Here is a 22,254-nt window from a genome sequence, read left to right as displayed (position 1 = left end):
CTCCTCCCTGTCAGCCTCAACACCCTACACCTGCCTTCTCAAAGCACGCTTCCTAGTCTCCTCCCCACAGTGGAAGCTAGATGAGATTTCTGGGGCCTGTGAAGAGGTAGGTGCTAAGAATGGGACTTGTGCGCATCTCCTAACATTGAGGGGACAGGAGGAGGTCACAGAAAAGCGCTGGCTTTCCCTGCAGCAGGAAGGACTCAGATTTGAAGAGAAACTTTCAACCCAATAGATATTCCAAATGAAAGAGAACTCTTTTCCTGGCCTGGCTTGTGTGAAAGCAGGGGGATGGACAATATGACCTCCTGTGGGAAGGCTTTGGCTCCATCCTGGTGAAGCTGGGGGCTGGATGGATACTCTAAAAGAAATATCCTTGTTCCTGATAACAGCAGCTACCGCAATGTACTGGAGCATGTGCAAATGTCATCATTTCATGAAAAATAGAAGTTCATAAAAAGCATCCTTCTGCCCCTTCCCCAGCTTAAAACAGGAGGAGACAATGGGAAGGTGGAGGGCAAGTCCCTTGCTTAGCTCACCTGAGGGCAAGGATTGGCACTTCCCCTCCTGGGCAAGTCCACACCCCTATCCCCACTCCTGGCAGTTTCACTCAGGGCGCAATCACCACAGCAGGGGATAAGATCAGCCTTGTCCTTGAAAGTAAAGGAGGAATGCAAGAAGGCAGAGGGGTAAGTTAGGGGCTCCCAGAGGAAGGAGCCCTGAGCTACTAGTTCGCAGGCTGGAGCCCGAGGCCCCTCTCACAAGCAAAGCCAAGGCCCTGAGGTTACCACGGGACGCTGTTAGGTTTATTCCAGGATAGGTGGGTGCCCATGGGGGAGGGGGACAGCGAGGATGGCCGAGGCCACCTGGTGACAGGGTGCCCACGGATGGCCTCAAGCTCTGTAGGGCCCCTCAGGGCCCAGTCTCTGGTCAGTTAGGGAGCTCTGCCTCCTGCCCCAGCTCCAGCCCGAGGGGGACAAGGCAGTCACTGATGTAACAGTTTGCGCAGTTCGCTGGGCTCGGTGACAGGCATGGAGCAGGCTTGATTCTCACACACGTAGGCAGTTGCCCGGTCTTCTAGCCGTCGCAGGGTATTCAAAAAGGGCAGCTGGCGGGACAGAAAGCTTGAGGGGTCCCCATCGGCCAGAATCAGCACCTGGGGTAGCGGCAGAGGAGAGAGTCACCTGGAGCTACTGGGACACTAGGAGGGCCCACTGGAGGGTTTCCTTCCCTCGGGCCTTCAGAAGACAAGATATTAGGGAGCAGAGGTGGGGAGGGTGGGGCTGGGCTCACAGATGCAAACCTTGTTAGGGATGTAGATGGAGTGGACACACTGCACCAGAGCCTTGGTGTCCTTGGCCTGGGGGTCTCCGCAGATGACAATCTGGCCGCAACGGAAAGGTAACTCCAATGTCAGGTACGTGGGGGCTGCACCCAGACCTACTAGGGCTTCCCTATTCTCCCTCCACCCCCTTATATCCTTAAGAAGGAATGGGACTCAGCTCAGCATCCCCCAGACCAGCTGCCAGGAGGCTGCCTCAGATTCACTGCTTAGCAAGTGGGGATATGTGTATGTACATGCATACACACACACGCACACACACACACACACATACTCACACACATGGAGGCAGAGATATATAGGCGAACATGCAAATGTAAGCAGGCAAACCTTAACATGGAGCATACACATGCAGACAGGCAAAAATACACTGGAAAACACATCAGCACACAGAAAGGCAGACACACAGTCACAAATCTCCAGATACCCACATACAGCAATAATGCACACAGGGACACACATGCAGATAAGTATATATCTGCACACTAGCAGACCCATTTATACAGATACACGGACACGGAGAAACACTGTACCAACCACAAGGACCCACCAACCACAGGGATCCCTGCCTCCTGCCCCTACTCTGAGAGCCTCAGTCACAAGCACTCACAGAGTCTCCTGCCTGTGCCAGAGGCCTGTCTCAGACTCACACAGGTTCTTCCACCTGCACAGAGCAGCCCTTACAAATGTTCCTGTGGAGAACCTGCACACACACGCCTAGATGGCCACCCACTCACAGACCTGAGCTCTGGAGGGACAGTCCCAGGAGCACCAACCCCCGTGTCCCCATCCCCCACTTCAGTCCCAGCTCCCTACCCACCCAGGGTCTCAGCCTAAGTGCCCTCACCGCCCCCTACCTGCTTGAGGGTCTGCTGGTGGGCCAAGAGGGCACGGACCATCTCAGGCAACGCCACGGGGACACGGCGCATGCGCTCAGAGAAGGCAGTCAGCAGGCACACACACTTTTCCATCCAGTCCTTGTGGCCCGTGAAACCATGCAGCCGAAGCAAATTGTGGGCCGACACGGAGTTGGCGCTGGGCTCTGCGCCATCCTGGTCTGCAGAGCGCAGGGGTCGGCAGCCATGAGTGAAGATCACTGGGTCCCAGGACCCTGCCCCAGGGTTGTGGCCAGGACGGAGAAGAGTCTCTGCCCACCCGCCCCGGCCCGGGTCTGAGTGGAATGCCGGCACCAGCAGTTACAGATCCTTTGCTCTCTCACACACATACTCCATCCACTTCCTTGCCCCTGGCTGAACTGTTGGTCTCCCAGCTCCCCCATCTCACTGCTGACACCTCTATCCAACCACCAGGCTGCTGGAGCCAGAGTGGCATCCTCCTTGCCCCTCCCTCCCTCTCACACCTCCCACTTCAAATTCCTCCACAAGACTGCTGGGTCTGCAGCCAGAATAGACCCAAATCCTTCCACTTCTCCCATCTCACACTTCTCCCTTGTCCAGATCTTCGTCAGCGCTTGCTCGGACTAAATGCCATTAACAGACGCCTAACTGGTCTCCCTGTTCCCCCTGCCTCCATTCCTTCTCTACCATCAGCCATGGTGACATTCTTAGATCTAACCAGAGCAGGTCACAATCCACTTAAAACCTTTCAGAGCCTTCCACTCCTTGCCACACCTACAAGACCCTGAAGGGTGCTAGCCCTTTGTTCACATGCTGGCCTCAGCCCCTATCTTCCATGTCACAGGCTGCCCCCCGCCCCAAGTTCTCTCACAGGCTATTCTCTCTGTCTGAAATCCTTCCCCAGCTCTCCACAATCACACAGCCCCATCTTGCCTTGGTTAAGTGACACCTGTCAATGGTTTAATCTGACCTCCCTCCAGCTGAGTTGGGTCTCACTGTTGTTCCCTCTCAGAGCCGTCCATTCATTCAGCTAATGTTTATTGAGCACTATGTGCCAGGCCTGTGCTAGACTCAAGATACAGCAGTGACAAAGTCCTGTTCTCAAGACACTAATATTTGGTGGGAGAGAGAGAGACCATTAACAGGCCAGACACATCAGGTGATGGTAAGCACTACTGAGAAAAGTTAGGGGACAGGGTGCAGAATGGATGCCTCCTACTTCTTCACGGCACTCACAGTTTTAACTAGGCATTCGTGTGTGCATTTCTGCATTAAGTATTAGTTGTCTCCCCTACTACACTGTAAGCTTCATGAGGGGAGGGACCAAGTTGGCTTTGTTCAGTATATGAATCCAGGCATGCCAGTTACTGTGCTAAGCATAGTCACAGAATAGCTAAACTAATCTTTATGTCAACCCTATAAGGTAGCACCAATATTAGCTCCATCTGGCGTATTGAGAAACTGAGATTCTGAAATATGACAAGCCCAAAGTCACTCGGTTAGTAAGTGGTAGAGACGTGAACGCAGGAGGGCCTGGCGCCTGCCCATGCAGGCTTTTCACCACCACACTGAGCCGATATCCCTCCCCCAGGGAAAACCAAGCCTCAGTTGGGTCCAGGAAGCCAGCTCTGCACGCCCCCGCCTCGCACTGACCGTCCTTCAGGCGCAGGGGCAGGCCAGCCCCCAGCTCAGCTTCACTGCAGAAGTAGCCGCCACCCCGAGAGTCCCAGAACAGCTTGTCCTGCGTGTCCTGCAGCCGCAGAGCCCACTCGAGCCATGCGCTCTCTAGTGAGGCCTCGTACAGGTCCAGCAGGCCCCGTACTACGAAGGCGTAGTCCTCCAGGAAGCCCCAACAGGGCGGGTTGCTGGAGGGACAGGCATCAGGGAAGGGGAGAGAGGGGTTTTTACAAAGGATGCCCTTTTCACACATTCTTTCATTTAACCCTCAAAATACCTTTAGCCCATTTCCCAGATAAGCAAGTGGGCCCAGGGAGGTTAAGAGTTTGAAGCAGGCAGATGGCAGAACCAAGATTGGAGTCTACCCGGAGTGGGGAGAGGGGCAGAGATAGGCCTGGGGTATCCAGAGAGACAAGCCTTCCCCAGCTGCCCGGCCCCGCACCTGTGCTCCACTGTCCCTCCAGAGCCTGCATAGCAGGTCCTCATCAGGCGGCCACTGGCCACATCAAACATGTGCCGCTTCAAGAACTTGGCACCGTTGGTGGCATAGTTGACCAGCCTCTCCATGCCCAGGACAGCCCCGGTGATGGCATACCCAGACACCATCAGTCCTGGAGGAAAGAGACATCAGTATCAGTGAGAAGGTGGCTAAGGCTCTCCGGGCATGTCCCCCCTAACCTCCCCTAAGTCTCAGTGCCTCTCTGGAACAATGCGGTGACTGAGTACGACTTGGACTCTAGCACCAGACAGGACTGGGCTCCTGGCCCATGTGTGACCTTGGGCAAGTTACTTAAATTCTCTTAGCTTCAGTTCGCTCATTTGCAAATTGAGATAAAAAATCTGATAAAGGAAGAATTAATATTCAGCGGATGCCTGACACACAGAAGAGACTTTGTGAAGGGAAATTCTATAAGTAGAATCAGGCCTCAGACACGGCTGCCCCACCATTCCAGGCGGCCAGCATTTTGCTGTCCAGGTGTGGCTTTGGCCGATGTTTCCGGGCCTGGAAGAGCTTCTCCAGCCCTGTATTGAGCAAGGTCCGTATAGCTTCCACATCCAAGCCAAAGCGGGCAGCGGTCAGCTCCAGCGAATACCGGACAGTCAGCACGTTCTGGCCCTGCAGCTCCCCCTTGGGGTCCTGAGGAAAACAGCCCTTGTCTGAGAGAGTCCACTCGCCTGCACGCCTGTCTGGCTTCAGGACCCCTCCAGTATCCCCAGGAATCCTCACCTGATTGGGGCTGATGTTGCCGGCCTCCGTGAGCCCATAGTGCTTCATAAGGAGCTGGCCCGAGGTCAGTGGCTCGGTGGCGCCATGCACAGATTCTGGGAGTAGCTGCTGGACCTCTTTGACTGTCCACACATAAAAGGCGCCCTCTTTGGGCCGCATGCCCCGCTCTGGGGGCGAATCTGCATCCTCTGCGCTGTAGAAGCCTCCAGACTGTGGGGAGGGGAGAGTTGGCTGGCCCCCGTCTTTTGGGCAGTGGAGTCCCCGAGCCCTCCCGCAGCCAGGCCCGCCTGCCTCAATGGACACATACCCGGTGACTCAGGTTCCGAGATACATACTGCAGGATGCCTTTGGCAACATCTGAATAGAACTCGTCACCAGAGATCTGAGGAGGAGGAAGGAGGCTATCAACAGAGGTCCCTGGGTTGGCCTAGGTAGAGGGGGCAGTTAACGTTCTCCCAGGAGGGTGGGGAGGCAGCCTGGGTAGTGGGCATATATAGGAAGGGGTTAGAGGTGAGGTCAAGGGGGAACCACAAGTCACTGGGAAGGGCCTGGGAGGGGCAGCCATGGGTAGGTAGACAGGCTGGGGTCAGGGGTCACCTGGAAGGCCTGTGAATAGGCCACTGCGAGCTGCCCCTGGTCGTACAGCATCTTCTCAAAGTGGGGGACATGCCACTGGCGGTCCGTGGAGTAGCGATGGAAGCCCTATACCAGGTGAGACACGGGGCTGGAGGCCGATCCCAGCCTCTGCCCCCACCCCACTGCCTCCTGCTGCCCCCTCCAAGGAGTGCCTAGCCCCCTTCACCTGCCCCACGTGGTCTCGGATGCCTCCATTGGCCATCATTTTCAGGGTGTGCAAGGCCATCTGCTGGGCCCGAGAGCCATCCTGGGTGAGTCGATGGCTGAGCCAGTAGGAGAACAGGAAGTTCAGGATCACTGTTGGCACCAAGAATACATGGGTGAAAGAACGGAAGTGGGGGGCAAGGGCCACAGATCTGGGTGGTCAGCAGGCCTTTGGCCAGGCCGGGGTTAGGAATTCACTCAGTAGGCAGTCTCTGACAGGCTTAGGGTCAGGAGGTCAGTGATCAACCCAGAGAACAGAAGATCAATATCCAGGTCAGTGTTGGGGTCACCGCTAAGACCAGAAGTCAGATATTCATTAGATAGCTACTGACAGGTTGGTGGAAAGGAAAATAGGTTAACGAATGACCAAGCCAAGGGTCAGAAAATTATTGACCAGGACAGGCATCAGAAGGCCAGACTGGGGTGGGGTGGGTATGGTGGGGACACTGACCTGGTGTAGGGAACTTGGGGGCCTCAGCAAAGCCACCATACTCCTCATCATAGCCCTCATCCAGCTGCTGGAAGCAGCGGCTGTTCATGGTGGCAGCGGAGGGTGGCAGCTGGCGGTCACCGGTACTAATCTCTGACCGGGCAAGCAGAGCTGTGGTGACACGCTGGCTGTTTTCTAGCAAGGTATTCTTGTTCTGTTTCCACTGAGCGAGACAGGGGCAGACCTGGAGGTCAGCATGGGATTCCCTCGCCCTTGACCCTTGCCCCACCCCAAAGATACCTACCTGCTCCCGTATTCTCAGCAACACTGTGCGGAAGCCAATTCGGGTCAAACCATCCTCAGGGGGGAAATAAGTGCCCCCTACAAAGGGCTGGAGGTTGGGAGTCAACCACACATTCATGGGCCAGCCCCCACCACTACTGGTGGCCTGGCAGAGAGAGGACGAAGGTGAGGGGCATAGTCCGCTATGCAGAGACAATCCTCCCTATGGGAAGACCACTCACCTGCACAAAGGTCATATACACCTTATCCACATCTGGCCGCTCCTCCCGATCTACCTTCACACTGACAAAGTCCTCATTGAGCAGGCGGCCAATCTCCTCATTTTGGAAAGATTCCTCCTCCATCATGTGGCACCAGTGGCAGGTGGAGTACCCCACTGGAATGGGGCCATGGGACCACCGGGGGCACCGTGACTGGTCAGAGGGATGCCAGCCAAGAGGCCCCAGCTGAACCAAAGAGGCCCTGACCTCTGGTTTCCTGGGAGGCCCCAGGCCTGGACCACCCTTACCCTATCCATTACCACTACCCTCCCGCACCCCAAGGAAGGTGGTGGGTGCATTACCTGAAAGGAAAATTGGCTTGTTTTCTTTTCTTGCCTTGTCGAAGGCTTCCTGTCCCCAGGGGTACCTAGGCCCAGCAGGGTGAGGCATCATACTCGGCCTGGGTCGTAAGAGGGACCGAGAGCCCAGCTGCCCCGGGAAGTGTTTCAGGAGAGGTACTCACCAATCCACAGGGTTGTAGGCATGTTGCAGGAGGTAGGGTGACTTCTCATTGATCAGGCGGTTGGAGACCTTCTGGGGCATGGACTGGGAGCAGTTGGTGCGACTTCCCTTCCCTCCAGCAGGCATGGGCACTGAACCATTGGCCGTCACACTTCGGTCCTTGTCCCGGGAAGAACTACCCCTGGCATGGGCAGGTAGGTGAGGCCAGGGGTCTTCCCCCACCATCCCAGAGGCCCAATCCACTCTACCCTGCCCTCTGGCGCCCCTCCTGGAACCCCTTGCTCCCAACTCAACCTACCTTTCTGAACCACGGGGGAGATTGTGGCCTTTGTGCTCCCCCTTGTGTTTGGGGGGGGGTGAAGAAAGGTGGCTCATTGGGGGCACCCTGCCAGGTTAGTCTCCCCCAACCTCTCAGACCTGGCGGTGGGAAGGATGATGACTGTGAGGTCAGGGTGAGTCACAATGGGCAGAATGGTGGTTTAGGCTCCATTCTCTCCCCTCAACTGGGCCCCCTCCCCAGGGTGTTGGCGCTGGAGGTGTCTCTCTGGCATGACCGAGTGCGTGATCAGGGCAGGAAGGCCACTCACTGCTGGTGGCTGGAAGAAGAGTTGGGTCTGGACTGAACCAGGTGAGGGGCAATGAGAAGAAAATCAACAGAGGGGACACCCTCACTCAACACTGACCCACTGGGCACTTTTTTGGGTCAGGTCCTGTACCAGACCTCCAGAATCCTCCAGGTTATCAGAAACTGGCCTTGATCTCAGGGTGCTCAGCCTAGGAGGGTGGCGATGAGGGGCAGACCTAACTAATGACAGGTCCCTGCAGCAATTAAGACTGCGACAGGGTGCTGTTGACAAGGACCCTTTAGCTCAGCATTGGGATTCAAGGAAGGCTTACTGGAGGTGATGTCAGAACAGAATCCCAGGGAGCTAGCCCTGCAGCCAGAGGGGAAGGAAAAGGAGGAGAGAATGGCAGGACAGCGTTACCGCCTAGTGCCAGGAGCAGATTAGGGGGGCGGGTGGGGTCAGGTATGAGGGAGTAGCTGGGCAGGGACTGAGGACCCGTGCTCGGATGTCCGGCCCTGGGGACCCGCAGGCGCAGGCCCGCCGCAGCAGCCCACTCGCCCGCCTGTACCTGCGGCTCGTGGCGAGGCCTGGCACGGCGCGGGGCAGCAGGAGGCTGCGGCACAGCCAGACGCGCGCGCCCAGCATGACTGCTCCAGGCCGTGGGCCTGGGCGCCGCCTACTGGAAAGGAAGTAGGGTGGGAGGCCGCGAGGGGCGGGCCCAGGCACCGACCCAACCCGGGACGGGTCTTCGCCCAGACTCTGAGCCGGTGGCTGGTCTCCAAGCGTCACCCTGTGGCCAAGCGCGGGATTGCAGGCCGGATGACCCGAGCTTGGGAGGACCCGGGTCTCTGCGCAAAATTGGAAGGACTCAGCTGGACCTAAACCAACTGCCTGAGGGAGAATAACCGTCGTGAGGAGAACATGGAGGTCTGTGAAGATTCCAGGGCCATGGAATGCCAGAGCCTCGGCTTATTTTGTCCAACCCTTGCCCATTTTACAAATGAGAAATGAGACTGGAACAGTAGGTATGGCTTATCCAGGCCCATCCAGCCAGTGAGCTTTGCCTATGTGCTTCCCATCTCAAGGTTCTGCTCAAATCCCACCCACTCCAGAAAGTCTTCCCTGACTAATAATGATGAAGCCAACTTTATGTCCTATCATATACTTTACTTACTTGTTTCATTTGTTACATGCTGCCGATATTTATTGAGCGCCCACTGCCTGCCTGACACTCTCCTAGATATGATGGTGGGCAGAGGGACTAGGCTCCTGCCCTTATGTTGCTCAGAGTCTGATGAAGGAGGTAGAAACTAATCCGACAGCAATACAAATGAATGTACAACCACCCACTGTGAGAAAAGCCATGACTAAGTATAACAAGGAACCTGGTCTTGTGGGAATGGCAAAGGGGGAAGGCTTCCCTTTGGAAATCACATCTGTGTAGCATCCATCTAGAGGATGGAATCTGTAGAGGGCATCACAAGGGAGTGCTGGGGAAGCAGGAGGAACAGATGTGCAAATGCCCTGTAACATAGCAGTAAATCAAGGCTGAGGAACTGCAGAAGGCCAGCCTGGCTGCAGGACAGAGCAAAGGGAAGAGTGTCAGTAGATGAGGTTGAGTTTGGTGGGGAGGGCAGAGGCCAGGTCTTGGAGGGACTCATGAACTGTGAGAAGTTTTGGTTATTAATGAGATCAGAAGAAAGCTGTAGGAGGGTTTTATAGTCAGAGGAGTGACCTTGCATTTTGGAAAAATCCCTTTAGGTTCCCGGTGGAGAATGGGCTGGAAAAGGGGTAACAGGAGTGGTCAGGAGGCCAGAGTAGGACTGGGAGAATTGGTGGAGGTCTGCACCAGGTAGAGGTGGACATAGAGAGATTGGGATGGGCTTGAGGTCCAAAGAGGAGGAAGCATTACCAAGACTGGTGGTGAGGAAGAAGATGGCAAGAGTGATTTGCAGAGTGGGATTTGTGCTGCATGGTGGGGCCATTTTCTGAGGAGGGGGCACAGGAAGAGGCTCGGGTGGAGGTTCATGAGGTCATTTTTGAATATGTTGGTTTGAGGCGCCCTTGAGACATACATGTGAAGATTACAAGGCTCTAGAATGCAGAGGTTGGTGGGAGAGGGGAACTGGGGGTGTCCAGTGTGGACACAGTGAGAACGTGGGAGAGATCATCCAGAGAGACTGCAGGGAGAGGAGAGACGCAGGCTCAGGCCTGGGCTCGGAGAACACAGGAACGCACCTGTGAAGGACACAGAGAGGAAATGGCCAGAGCGTCAAGGGAAAACCAGGAGAGGGTGGTGCCCTGGAGGCAAAGGAACAGAGAGTTGTAGCAAGGGCGGGTTCCCATAGCCAGACTGGTATGGGACAGAAAAAGGTCCACTGGTTTCAGCAACATGGAGGTCATTAGTGGTCTTGGTGGACAGTGTTCCATTGAAGTGAGGTTGTCAGCAGAGGCTGGTGGAGTGAGTTGAGGGGGGAGGGGAAGGAAAGGGGATAGAGAGAGATAAGATGGGCACTTGATGTAAGGAGAAGGACACTTTCAAGACGGCTGAGGCTAATTATGACAAATACTTAGGGGAAGGATCTGGTTGAGCGAAGGCAATTGATGATGTGAAAGAGACAGGAGATCTCTGAGAGGGTAGGGTGGTGAGATGGCAAAAGGATTAGTCTGGTGGGTGTTCCCCGAAAGGAATGAGAATAAAATTAGAGAACGGGAAATCTGCCTTGAATGTGGAGGAATTTGGGGTGATGGCAGCCCCCAAAGTGTGACCATGAGCAAGGATAGCTGAGAGATCAAGGGGCAGTAAGATCATCCTCTTGAACAATGGAGTCACGTTGGATTGAGCAAGATCTGGGTCAAAAGAGACTCTGAGCCAAGACTGAAGCATGGCAAGAATGAAGTGGAACAAAGCCCCAGGCAGGGAAGAGATAGAACAGCCTAGTGGCTCCAGCCTCCGAGGAGGAGGGGTCTTAAAGGACGAAAATGGTCTGGTAGAGGCTATGGAGAGCAAGGCTACCAACCACTTCTTTGTGGAAATCAAAACAAAACCTCTTGGGAGAGAGGGTCAAAGAAGCCATGTCTGGACAGAGAGCCATTTTATAAGAAGAGGAGGGCCCAAGTCGGGGAGGGGTGAAGGGTGGGTCAGTGACCAAGGATGGAGACCTCCCATGTTTGTGTGGCAGAAGACAGATGAGGGCTGGACTCTGGGCAGTGTCTGGCAAACCAGGAATAAGAGGATATGGTAGGTTCATTCCTCATGGTTAGTCTCTGAAGAAGGTGGTCCCAGGCCAAATGGACAGTGGCCTGGGAGGAGCCACATAGCAACCTCATAAGGAAGTAACTCTTCCCATTTGACAAGGAAACAGAGGCAGAGTCATAAAGAGGTTAAGTAATTTACTCAAGGTCAGGGAGCATAACCACTTATTACTAAGTGATTATTATTATTATCATCATCATCATCATCATCATCATTACTATTAAATGCAAACCTTGGAACAGAGTTTTGAACTTTGCCATTCTGACTCCTAAGTAGGTGCTCTTGTCCATCCTGCATGTAACAGCCAAGATAGGACTCCCTCCCTCCTTCCAAAACAACAAAGCAGCTCCTTTCTCCACCCCTGCCTTAGGAAGGAGAGTCCCCAACTTTGGTGTTTCTGGCCTATGGAAAGCCATTCCTACCAGCTCCCCAAAAGTGGGTAGAGTTGGCAGCAGGCTGCCTGCAGGCTGCTTGACACTGAGGACATATCAGTGTCTAGTGGTTAGAGAGCTCTCAGTAGAAAAGGAGGGAAGGTTTCCATGGTGGCCCTCAGGAAGAGGTACCAAGCCCTGCTTCTCTCCTTAGTTTCCTAGACCCCACGTTAATCCCCTCTGCATGACAGGTTGAGTTTATTGCCAGCCCTGTGGAAGGAGAGGAGGGTAGAGCCAGATTTAAGATGACTCAGTACAACAAAGGAGCTTGTGGGCTCCTGTACCTGGCTTGCCTGCCTACTGGGTTCTGAGCTGCTGGAGGCTGTGGGCTTAGCAAATTCTTGGTTCCCTTCCAGGTGAGTATAGCACTTTGTTCACAGCAGTCAGTCAATATTTGCAAATTAAACCTGCTGCACAGCCTACATATGAGCTCAAAGCTATCTACTCTGAATCCCACCCCAACTTCTCAGCTAGCTTTGTGACTTGGAGCATGACATTTAACCTCTCTGAGACTGTTTCCTCACTATAAAATGGGAGCAGGGCCAAGGGCTTTGCACTTGGTTTAATGCTCTGCTGTCCCCATATTGAAATTCTTAACCCAGTTTTGAACAAGGGGCCCTGCATTTTCAGGGCCCCCACAAATTATGTAGCCAGTACCTCAGAGGGTTGTTGCAAGGATTAAGTGAAATCTGTCTAAAGTGCTTAGCACATAACGAGTGTGCAATAAATGAGGACAACTGCTTATTTTTCCTAGCTACTAGATCATCCCCAGCACCTATGTGTGATAAATGAATGAAATGATCGAACGAGTGAAAGCATGGGGAGTATCTGGAAGCGAAGGTGCCAGGCTGATCGGGCTGTGTGGGAGCAGTGGGAGCATTTTTGTGCTCCACATTATGTAGCAGTTGTTTCCACGGCAGCCGGTGTCTCACGTTGTGGTCCAGGCCCTGCCACCGCGTCCCACAAAAGTCCACTTGATGAGAGCCGAGGCCGTGGGTTCCAGTCTTTATTACGGGGGCGTGCTCTCGGCTCCCAGGAAAGTCGTCAGTCTCCAGCTCCAGGAACTCCAGAGGGTCGGCGGAGACCAAGACCGGGATCCGTACTGGCCTCAGGGCGGAGTCTCAGCGGTTCTGGGACTCCGGGGGCGGGCCCTGGTGGAAGCCCCGCCCCGCGCTGAGGCGGGCCCTAGGGGCGGGACCTAGCGCGTTCCGCTCCGGAGGTCGGGCCTAGCGCGCACGCGCCGGGTGGCCGGGCCTGACAGGGCTCAGAGGAAAGGGTTGGTTCCCGGCTGTGGGGAGGGGTGGAGCACCCCGGCCGAGCCTGACGTGGGCAGCAGCGGCGGCGGCAGGCTCGCGGGAGGTGGCGTGAAAGCGCCAGCCCGCGGGAAGACGCTGACCGAGGCTGGGAGGGTCACGCTGGCTGGCACGCTGCTGAGTGGGAGGGGCAGGGAGGCACTGTAGGTCATGGAGCTCAGTGGCACCCCAACTGGCCCGCCGACCGTCAGGCCCAACGCTGGCGACCCGGTGCGCATCTGGTTCAGGGTCGACCTCCCCTGCTCTCCCAAGCCAAACGGGTTGGCGGGAGATGGAGCGCTGATATCTGCAGAACGAGAGTGGGTGGGTTGTTTGGAACCGGCAGGGGACAGAGCACTAAAATAGGAAGACAATCTGGGGTCTTAGAAATAGGGAAGAAGATTAAGATTCTAGGTTAGGGGCTGGGCTCTGAAAGGAGAGACGCAGAGAGAGCAGGGGATCCCCACTGTTGAGACCTGGCAGGGGACGCGGGGATGTCCTACCTGTCAGGAAGGGGTTCCGGGTCTTCGCAGCCTGGGGCACCTTGACTAAGGAGTCAAGGTTGACTAAGGGGGAGGCCGAGGGGCCCAGGAAGGACTCAGGAGTGCGAGGTCGTGCCTCCTTGCTGGGCTGGGTTAGCGCTTCCCCTACTACACCTAGGTCAAAGGCATCTGGCTCCTTGGTGCCATTTTGCTTGGAACTGGAAGTAGGGTCTCCAAACAGGTCCAGCTCTGGAATAGAAATGATAGAGCACAAGGTTAGGCAGAAGGATTGGTCACTGGGAGGAAAAGGGCAGAGGCCCGCTCTGGGTAGGCCCCTCATTCTGCAGAGCTGCATCATCCTCTGCCTCCTGCTTACCCACAGGACTGCTGGGCTTTCCAGAGGGCAGGGCCTGGGCACCCTCCAGCCCCTCCTTAGCCTCTGCGGATTCTGGAGGTTTGGCAAATGGGTCAAAGGTCGAGGTACCGCCTAGAGCTAGCCAAGGAGGAAAATGGGGATGAGATGGGTTGGCAAAACAGGCAGGCAGGTCTCCTAACAGACAGTATCTGCTGTCCCTTGGCCCTGGAGGTGGGAGACCCAGAAGTCCAACAGACCCTCAACCACAGCCTGTGGCCCTTCACTCACCATGTGTGTTGGAGGTTTCCACCAAGGCCCCCCAAGGGTTGGCCTCAGTGTCGGGGAGTTTGTAGTGGGGGGAGTTCTGTGCCCAGGGGTCTGTACTGGGGAGTCCAGCAGGCAGCACTGGGGTCCGGCCCCAGGGCTCAGAGGAGGAGAGCATAGGGGGCAGGTCCCACGGCTGGCTTCGGGATAGGGTACTTCCTGAGGGGACTGGAGACCAGGGGTCTGCTGATGGCCCCCAGGAGGAGCCACTGGCCTCTGTGTTGGGCCTGAGACCTAAAATGGGAAAAGCACAGACATGACCTCGGGCTCACACTTATCCCCAGTTCAGGGCCTTCCCAGTTACCCAGACCAAGTTGGGAAGCCAAGGGACCCATTTCACAGTCAGGATACTGACTCAGAACCACTCACAAGCTGGAGCCCGTATCCAGCATGGGCAGCTCAAGTCGCCCTCCCAGTCAGGGATGGGCTGGGGCAGGAAAGCCAGGGTGACCAGGGGCAATAAGAACATATTTCTCAGATCATTTCCCACGAGCTGGGCTCTTCAGAGGTGTTCCCTCTTCCTGACTATGACACCATGTCACAGAGGAAGCTGAGGCCCAGAAACATGAGTGACTTGCCCAATGACCTTAAGTCATTGGGTGCCAGGAAGGGGCTCTCTGAGGCCAGCCTGGGAGGATTTTGCAGCCCTGCATGCCCACCTGGGATGTCCCATGGGTCAGCGGAGCAGTGCGTGGAGGGCAGGGCCGGGGTGGGTGCGAAGATGTCCGCCAAGTCCAGGATGGAGGACTGTGAAGGGGAGAGGCAGCCATGGCTCAGAGGAGGGCGGGGCATGGAGGAAGGGTGGGCCCTGACCTGTCATCCTGACTAGCTCATTCTCTCCTTCATGCATTCCATAAACATCTAGTAATTATCCCTCGTCTCTGCACAGTGCTTTCCAGTTTATATTTCCTCATCCACTTAGTGCCTGATTTTCCTAACGACCCTGTGTAGGAGATACAGAAAGTGGTGATGTGCCCATTTGACAGATGTGCTAGCTAAGGCCCAGAGAGAGGTAATAATTTGCCTAAAGTCAGCTAGGGAGAGGCAGAGCTGGGTTAGAACCCAGGCCTTCCTCAGCTGTCCAGCTCCTCAGCCCATCAGTGGCAAGGCAGGTTTTATGATGAGCCTACCTCTGTTAGTCAGCGTCTAAATGAAACTGGCCATAGTGAACATGGGCAGGAAGGGGACAGAGACACCACAGGGGTAGTATAGATAACTTCGGAGGGGGGCCTTGCTCCCAGAAGCTACCTGCTTCCCTCTCTTGGAAAGCATGCATATGAGCCCAGGATGTTTTCAGCACCATATGCCTGAGTCGTCCTCCAGTCTTGGTCTACAGCATCGCATAATCCTAGCATGTCAGAGCTAGAAATGTTTAATAAGACTACTGTACAGAGGAGGAAACTGAGGCCAAGATAATGATATGCCCTGACTCATAAAGTGGCGGCAAATCCAGAACCCAACTCCAGGGGTCTCGGATAAGGATTCTTTGCATCCTACTTTGCCATCACCTCGGTCACCAGCCTATGTAGTATGGGACCAGTTGTACTCCCCCATTCCATTTTCATTTGAATAAACATTTAAGTAGTGCCTACTGTATACCAAGCACTGTTCTGCACTTTACAAATATAAACTCAGTTCACGTCCCAGGCTCTGCCAGCCCACGCACCCCAGTCCCTTCCCTACCTGGCTGGTTTTCAGCTTCTCCTTCTCTTTCTCTTCTCTCTCAAGTTCTCTGTCCCGCCGAGGGCAGACTGTAGCCCCAGCACCATTGGACATGGGAGAGTCATCTCCCCGCCAGGACCTCACCTCCTGCAGAAGGCACGGAAGGAGTGAGGAGAGCATGGGCAGCCCAGGTTGAACTCGAGGGGACCTGAGCTGAGTCGAGGGGAGTGCAGGGCGGGAGGCTGCCTGGCGAGAGAGGTTAGGCACAGCAGGACCACCAAATAAAGCGGGAGGAGCCTGGTTAGTGCCAATTTAGCACCTTCACCATCACCAGCACAGAGGCTTGGCCCACTACCTTCTCATGCTCCTGCTGGCTCAGACGCAGAGCCAGCTGCAGCTGCAGGTCCTCATCCCTGTGGGAGGCTGGGGGGACTGGCTGTGAGGGAGGAAGAGAGAAGTGAACTTGGCCCAGCACTCCCACTCCTGAATAGGAGAAAGGGGCATGGAGAGAGAAATGCCCACCCCAGACAGCCATATAGGTGTGGCCTTCTCCCTGTCCAGATCTGAGATGCCGTTTAATCAAGGAGATAGATCCTTTTCTTCTGGGTTCCCTGAGTCTCCCCAAGTCCTGCTATGTGAGGCCCAGCTGCATCCTGCCCAGTCTACCTGAATCCACAGAAGTGATAGCAGAAAGAATATTAACATAGGGGCTGTCCCCACCCCCCAAAAGGATAGCCGATGGGGGTTGTGGGAGTAGGGGTGGTAGCAGCATGTCTCTGTCTCCTAGGAATGTGTTTGTCAGCACACTCATTCCTTTCCCCTCCATGAGGCAACAGCAGGCCCATATGACACTCAGCTACCTCCAACCACACTACACACACACTGTCCTTCCAGGCCTAACCAGAGAGGACTGAAGGCAGGGAGGTAGTCCCTATGGGACAATCCTAGGCACACAGACAGGCCCCGTGCTGTCCTTGGGAGCAAGACTAGGGCTTTGGGGCCCAGAGGGGAGCCTAAGAGTCAGGGTGTGGCACATCTAGTCACTTCTCCTTCCTCCTTCAGTCTCCTCTCCATGCTACCCCCAGCCCAGCTGTGGGACCTCCTGGGTTGCCCCAGGAAGGGGCCTCACCTTCTCAGCCTCCTCTCGGCTCATGGCCAGGGCCAGCTGCAGCTGCAGCTCCTCTTCTCCTGACGTCTGGGGCCGGGCCTGCTCCAGGTCTGAGGTGTAACGAGGGGATGAGGAGGAAGCTGCAATGACCATCATGGCTTCTGTAACCACACAGGTGCCCACAGGCTCCCACACCCCCATCTCCTCCAGGAGGCCAAGGCTCAGAGAGGAAAACTGAAGGGAAGAGAACAACAGGCAGCCGAGGGCCCCAGGGGCCAGGCCATGTGCTTAGCACTTTCTATAAGGTTTCCCATTCCACCATGATAAGGATTCTAATCCCTCCTTTACAGACCCACGAACAGCTCTGAGGGGTTCCTGGCCAGGGTCCTGCATCAAGACTTAAACCCAGGTCACCTGACTCTAGCCCCTGACTCTTCTAGCTGGGCCCCCTCCAGCCTGGGATCCAGTAGGGTAAGAGGGCGAGAGGCTCAAATAATCAAGGTCCCAGCTCTCACAGCCCACAGCACTGTCAAGTGCTTTATGAATGGAGGGTCATTCCCTCAGATCAGGGAAGCCCCCATCGGGGTGGGGAGGAGAGTCAAGAACTGCTCATCAGCTGTCCCTATGTTCTAGAACAGGTCCCTCAAGTTGGGGGATTATGGGAAATGCACCGTGTGCCATGTGTCTAGGTGCAGGGCTGAGGGCATTCCTGGGCCTGGTCTCTTGACTTCTCACATCAAACAATCAAAGTAGATATGATCATCCCTACTTTATAGAAGAGGAAACTGAGGTCAGAGAGGTGGTTGTCCAGATCACACAGCCTGGGAGGGGCAGAGTGAGCAATGCTGCTGGACTCCTATGCCTCCACCACCGCACTGTCCTACCTGACAGAGAATTAACAGTAATAATAACGAACGTATAATGATATTATTGTTTATGCTAACTGGTTGAGCTCCTACTATGTGCAGGGCATAGCGCCTCAAACTTTACATTCCTTATCTCACTGAATCCTCATGACATTCCTCTGAGGTTGTAGAGCCAGGATTGGAACTCAGGCTGCATCCCCGCCCCCAGCCACACCTCTAGACTCACTCACAGTTGTAGGAGGATGGGGAACCCTTGGAGCGGCTGTAGTCCTCGCCATGGCGACGGCTGAAGCCCAGCTGTCCGCTGCCTATGGCCATGCCTTCCAGTGCCATACGCTCCTTGGTCTTCAGGGCGTTGGTCCGCTCCTGCCGGAGGCGCTCCTCATCCGTGAGCAGAGCCATCACTTGCCTGACCTTCTCACGCACATTGACTCCCTGGTCTTTGCCATCACGGTCGATGTACTGGAAGTCCTTGAGTGTCTGGATGGTGAAGACGTTCTCGCGGCACTGGTGGGCCACTCGCTCTGAGCCTGTCTTGAGCAGGTAGTCCAGCAGCGTTAGCGCCTTGTACACATGCCTCCAGTTCTTGCCGCTGTCATTAAGCCGCCGCCACAGCATGCCCATGACCTCAGCAAAGGCCACCGTGTTGAAGGTCAGGTCGGCAATTTCCGACATGAGCGAGCTGGGCGGGCCCCAGGGGTCATTGCTGGTTGCCTCTCGCACCTTGATCTCCGCCTCGGAGTAGTTGCGTACGATGTTTTTCACCTGGCGCCGCAGCGCTGAGGTCGTCATGGCTGGGGACTTGGAGATGGGCGCCTCCCGCCCCAGCCGGAGGTGGAGGGCTGAGGGCCACCGTCTCGAGGTCACGATTTCCAATGATGGGCCGCCGTGCTTTCAGCAGGGCGGCTGCGTCCTTGGGTTCTACATGGGTCTAAGGAAGAGAGGGTCTGGAACTCAGGGGAAATGGCCCACCTCAGTGGCCACTCAGTGACCAACTTAAGGCCTGACCAGGGCATCCCCTCTGCTAGGAATAGCCTTCAGCAGGCATTTTTTATTTTTCTTATTTTACTTATCATTCAGTGGGCACTTCTAGCTTTGCATGCTCATTTATCATCATCATCGCACTATAAAGACGCTATTATTATTATTATCTCCATTCGCAGAGAGGAAAGGGAGGTTTAGGGAAGGGTTAAATGGCTTGTCCAAGATCACAGAGCCGGTAAGTAAGGAGCCAGGATTAACTCGGCCCTCACACCCTACAGTCCTTGCCCTTAGTAAGGGACACCACGATGACCTCCAGCAAGGCCTACTTGACTAGCTTCTGCTTGGCTACCTCTCCTCTTTCTGCCGGGATCTAGCTTAAAACCTATCCTTCGTAACTTTCTCAGGCCTCGCTTTCTTCTCTTCTCATATTGTTAATTTTGTAACTTGATTCATTCAATGCCTGTTTCCTGGGGCTTCCTCTGAGCCAGGCACTATGGCAGGCACAGGGCACAAGTCCTGGTCCATCCAAGTCCAGTTGAAAGGGTACAGACAATCACAGCCCAGCATGGGGGTACAGAGGAAAATCAGGGGAGAGTTTCCAGAGGAGGTGACAGCTGAAGTGAGATCACAGATCAAAGGAAAGGGAGAGGAGGAATGAGCCAGCAAGTCTAGGAAGGGCAGCTTAGAAGAAATGCTGTGAGCTGGGCCAGGTGAGAGAGGAAGGAGCACTGGGGGAGGCTGCCTCTCAGACAGATCTAGCCACTACCACCAGTTATACAAACAAGAGCACTGAGGCCGGAGAGGGGATGTGGCCTGCTCACTCACTGTGTAGGTGGCAGAATTGGGACTAACACCTAGGTCTACAGACAACTAATTCAATACTTATTTTCAGTGTCACCGGTTTCATAATTAATTCATCTGATTGCTTCACTGCCTCAGCCCCTTCTCAGCCAGAATGTAAGCTCCCTACAGGCAAGGCCAGTCTGGGCTCCCCAAGCCCCCAAAGCCCAGGACACGTGGCAGGCCTCTGACACCTCACCTGCGGGGTGATTAGGACCAGCCCGATGCCCTCCCCACAGCTGCAGGACCAGGCCATCTGCTGAAAGCGAACCCAGGCCAAAGACAGAGAAGTGTTCTCCCAGGGCCCTACCAGAAACCCAAATTGCAGTTCCCCTGCCATCACCATTCCTTCGGTAGGGGCACACACACACACACACACACACACACACACACACACAAGCTGGCTGGACCTGAGGAGCCTCCGCTTCCCCCACCAGCACCAGCACCCAGTGACTGCCCCACTCACCTCTACCCTGAGACTCAGCAGGAGTCAGGAGTTTGTCCTGCCCCTCATTCCCCAAATTCGACTCTCCCTCCACCCAGTTCTGCCAACACCAACACAGGGCTCAGTTCAAAGTGGCTGGCGCGCAGGCCTCCGCAGTTTTTTTCAGAGCTCAGGTGCCTGCGAGAGCTTTGCCCAGACTTGGCTCCTGTGGGGGTCCCATGGGAGACCCGGAGAAATGGACAGTGCTGGCCGAAAGTGCTGCCTACCTGCTGTCTGCTGTCTTTCTGTCCAGCTAGTTGCAGGCGTTCTGTGGGGATGCCACAATCAATACTTGTTTAACTCCTGCCCTCCCCCTCACTAGTGACTCAGATCTATCTTTACGTCTCTAACCAGTGGGCTGGAGGGTGACAAGAGTCAAGATGAGAAATAATTGTGCCCCAAAGCCTTCCCAGAGTGCACATCCCTCCCAGTGCTGGCCACTGAAACCAGCAGAACCAGTCAGGCATCGTGACTCCAGTAGGAGCTCTACCTGGCCCTCCAGCCAATCTGGGGTAGTGGGAGGGGCCCTCAGTGTGGGCCCTGTGGCCCTGCCTGGACTTTTCTCCTGGAAGGTGGGCATGGAGAAGCCTTCTCTGCACAGTTCTACCATAGCTGGGGAAAGGGAGGGATCAGAAACACCTAAGAGGACAAGAAAGAGAGGAAGAGGGGGCAGGGTGAGGCCCAGGGAGCATGGAGGGGAGGGAGGTAGAAAGGAAGGAACGCAGGAGGGAGCGGCTGGGAGTGCTGCCAGTGGTGTTACAAGCAAAGGGTTTTACTGAACACAATATGCCCAGGAATAAAAGGGACTGAAACAGAACCCAGCAGCCGATAAGGCGGCAGCGGCAGTGGCAGCGGCAGCCCAGGCAGTTGAGTATGGAATTACTGCAGTGACCTTGAGCCAGACCCTGTCAGGTGGAGGGAAGGACACTGAGAAGGCAGGGCCTGAGAAGCCAATTCAGAGATGGGGGAGAAAACCGGAGAGGCAGGAGGGCATGGGTGCCGGAGGGAGGAATCTGCTGGAGGGGATGAGAGAAGAGCCGGCAGGGGCTGGGACTGGCTAGGTATCAGCACTCTCCTAAGGAGAACTTTACAGAGGGGAGGGGGCTGTTTTCCTCAGGGCCCAGAGGACTGGGGGAACTGTCAGGACTAAGGAAGCAGATGGTGTCCTCAGAGTGGGGGTTCAGGGAGATAGAAAGAAACCGGATGTGTCAAGTCAAAAGTCTGTGCGTGTCTCTCCCATCCTCTGCTAAGGTGGGCTCCAGCACCTGCCCTCCACCCCCATCAGGTCCGGCAGGAACAGTGGGGTGTGGCAGTGCCCTAACTCTTGCTGTTGAAGGGACAGGGGAGTGCACTCTGGCTCTAAGCTTATGTCATCCCTAAGGTAGATATCCGATGAGGGCACTAGAGTGGGTGGGGGGCTGCCCTGAGGCTAGGGGTGAATCAGGGGCTGAGAAGAAGGGGTCTGTAGAGATGGGCAGGAGTCTGTGGGGAATGCCACTAAAGATGCTGGTCCCAGGTTAGGAAGCAAGCCCCCAGTCTTCCTTCCAGGGGGTAGCAGGGAGGGGCTGCAGGCAGGAGGGGCACTTGAGGCAATAAGCCCACTCTACCTCTCAGCCCTCCTCTCCCCTCTCCCTGGGAACCTGGAAGGGAGATTAAGCCCCAAGCCTTTCATGCTGAGCGCGCCACCACCACCAGGGAGGGGCCAGCTTACCTCCGGTGCAGGCTCCCTTGGCCCCAGACCCAGGACCAGGAACGACCTCTGCAGTGGCCCTCCGACCTGTGCAGAACTGGGACGGCACAGCTGCGGGAGTGCCCCCAGAGCCATCCACCACAAACCCTCTCCCAGGAGGTGTAGTCCCCTCCAAAGGGCGGCGGCAGGGTCCCCGAACAGGCTGTAGCTCTGCCTCTTGTCCACGGGTCTCCTGGATGCCCAGCCAGCAGGCAGCACTCGGGAGGAAAGTTGCTCAGCTGGCCGGGCAGGTCTGCCTCAGCAGTAACAGGACACAGGAGGAAGCGCAGGGCGTGTTAACCCCTTCCTGCTGGCCAGGCAGGCCGCACCTTCAGAGGTGGGAGGCTCGCCTACAGGCTGTCCCCAGGAGGTGCACATCCAGAGCCAAGCCAGAGCCTGTTTGGGTAGCCCGCTCCCACCCTGCAGTGAGTTAACCCTTCCTCTGCCTCTTCAACAGGAAACAGGGCCACAGGGCT

At 55.7% G+C, this 22,254-nt stretch overlaps 2 protein-coding genes across 7 annotated transcripts; both read right to left on the bottom strand.

Annotated features, from left to right (window-relative positions):
* Nucleotides 1–784: 784 nt before the first annotated feature.
* On the bottom strand, nt 785–8,651 carry SPATA20 (spermatogenesis associated 20). 5 transcript variants are annotated; one of them, XM_039846338.1, is made up of 18 exons: nt 8,534–8,646; nt 7,817–7,995; nt 7,698–7,701; nt 7,401–7,580; nt 7,240–7,304; nt 6,899–7,053; nt 6,679–6,822; nt 6,396–6,597; nt 5,907–6,037; nt 5,702–5,806; nt 5,412–5,486; nt 5,105–5,314; nt 4,822–5,014; nt 4,319–4,487; nt 3,853–4,064; nt 2,200–2,399; nt 1,304–1,384; nt 785–1,156 (listed from the first exon to the last, which is right to left on the bottom strand). In XM_039846338.1, the coding sequence occupies exons 4-18, from the start codon at nt 7,523–7,525 to the stop codon at nt 986–988; spliced, it is 2,238 nt and encodes a 745-aa protein (XP_039702272.1). In that variant the 5' UTR covers nt 7,526–7,580; nt 7,698–7,701; nt 7,817–7,995; nt 8,534–8,646; the 3' UTR covers nt 785–985. The 5 variants fall into 5 exon arrangements, with proteins under 5 accessions (XP_039702272.1, XP_039702271.1, XP_039702270.1 ...); XM_039846337.1 differs by having other exon boundaries at nt 7,698–7,816; nt 7,987–7,995; nt 8,534–8,643; XM_039846336.1 differs by lacking the exon at nt 7,817–7,995 and having other exon boundaries at nt 7,698–7,816; nt 8,534–8,651.
* Nucleotides 8,652–11,341: 2,690 nt separating this feature from the next.
* On the bottom strand, nt 11,342–22,221 carry EPN3 (epsin 3). 2 transcript variants are annotated; one of them, XM_039846340.1, is made up of 10 exons: nt 21,761–22,221; nt 17,972–18,672; nt 16,897–17,015; nt 16,123–16,203; nt 15,789–15,914; nt 14,765–14,852; nt 14,070–14,339; nt 13,803–13,919; nt 13,448–13,675; nt 11,342–13,251 (listed from the first exon to the last, which is right to left on the bottom strand). In XM_039846340.1, the coding sequence occupies exons 2-10, from the start codon at nt 18,531–18,533 to the stop codon at nt 12,917–12,919; spliced, it is 1,926 nt and encodes a 641-aa protein (XP_039702274.1). In that variant the 5' UTR covers nt 18,534–18,672; nt 21,761–22,221; the 3' UTR covers nt 11,342–12,916. The 2 variants fall into 2 exon arrangements, with proteins under 2 accessions (XP_039702274.1, XP_039702276.1); XM_039846342.1 differs by lacking the exons at nt 16,123–16,203; nt 21,761–22,221 and having other exon boundaries at nt 12,917–13,251; nt 17,972–18,533.
* Between the last annotated feature and the right edge of the window lie 33 nt (nt 22,222–22,254).

This window comes from Pteropus medius, unplaced genomic scaffold, assembly GCF_902729225.1.
Source record: "Pteropus medius unplaced genomic scaffold, Ma_sr-lr_union100, whole genome shotgun sequence".
NCBI classification, from domain to species: domain Eukaryota; kingdom Metazoa; phylum Chordata; class Mammalia; order Chiroptera; family Pteropodidae; genus Pteropus; species Pteropus medius.
Note: the sequence above shows the minus strand (reverse complement) of the source record. Positions and strands in the feature narration are given on the sequence as shown.

Excerpts from the sequence above, each read along its gene's own strand:
- EPN3 (XM_039846340.1), bottom strand. The coding sequence starts at position 18,533 with ATGACGACCTCAGCGCTGCGGCGCCAGGTGAAAAACATCGTACGCAAC. Across the intron at positions 16,204-16,896 it reads GCCGAGAGGAGGCTGAGAAG|CCAGTCCCCCCAGCCTCCCA; the intron begins GTGAGGCCCCTT and ends CCTCCCTCACAG. Across the intron at positions 14,340-14,764 it reads TGACCCATGGGACATCCCAG|GTCTCAGGCCCAACACAGAG; the intron begins GTGGGCATGCAG and ends TTCCCATTTTAG.
- SPATA20 (XM_039846336.1), bottom strand. The coding sequence starts at position 7,774 with ATGAGCCACCTTTCTTCACCCCCCCCCAAACACAAGGGGGAGCACAAA. Across the intron at positions 7,305-7,400 it reads GCCTACAACCCTGTGGATTG|GTACCCCTGGGGACAGGAAG; the intron begins GTGAGTACCTCT and ends TGCTGGGCCTAG. Across the intron at positions 4,488-4,821 it reads AATGCTGGCCGCCTGGAATG|GACTGATGGTGTCTGGGTAT; the intron begins GTGGGGCAGCCG and ends TCTTTCCTCCAG.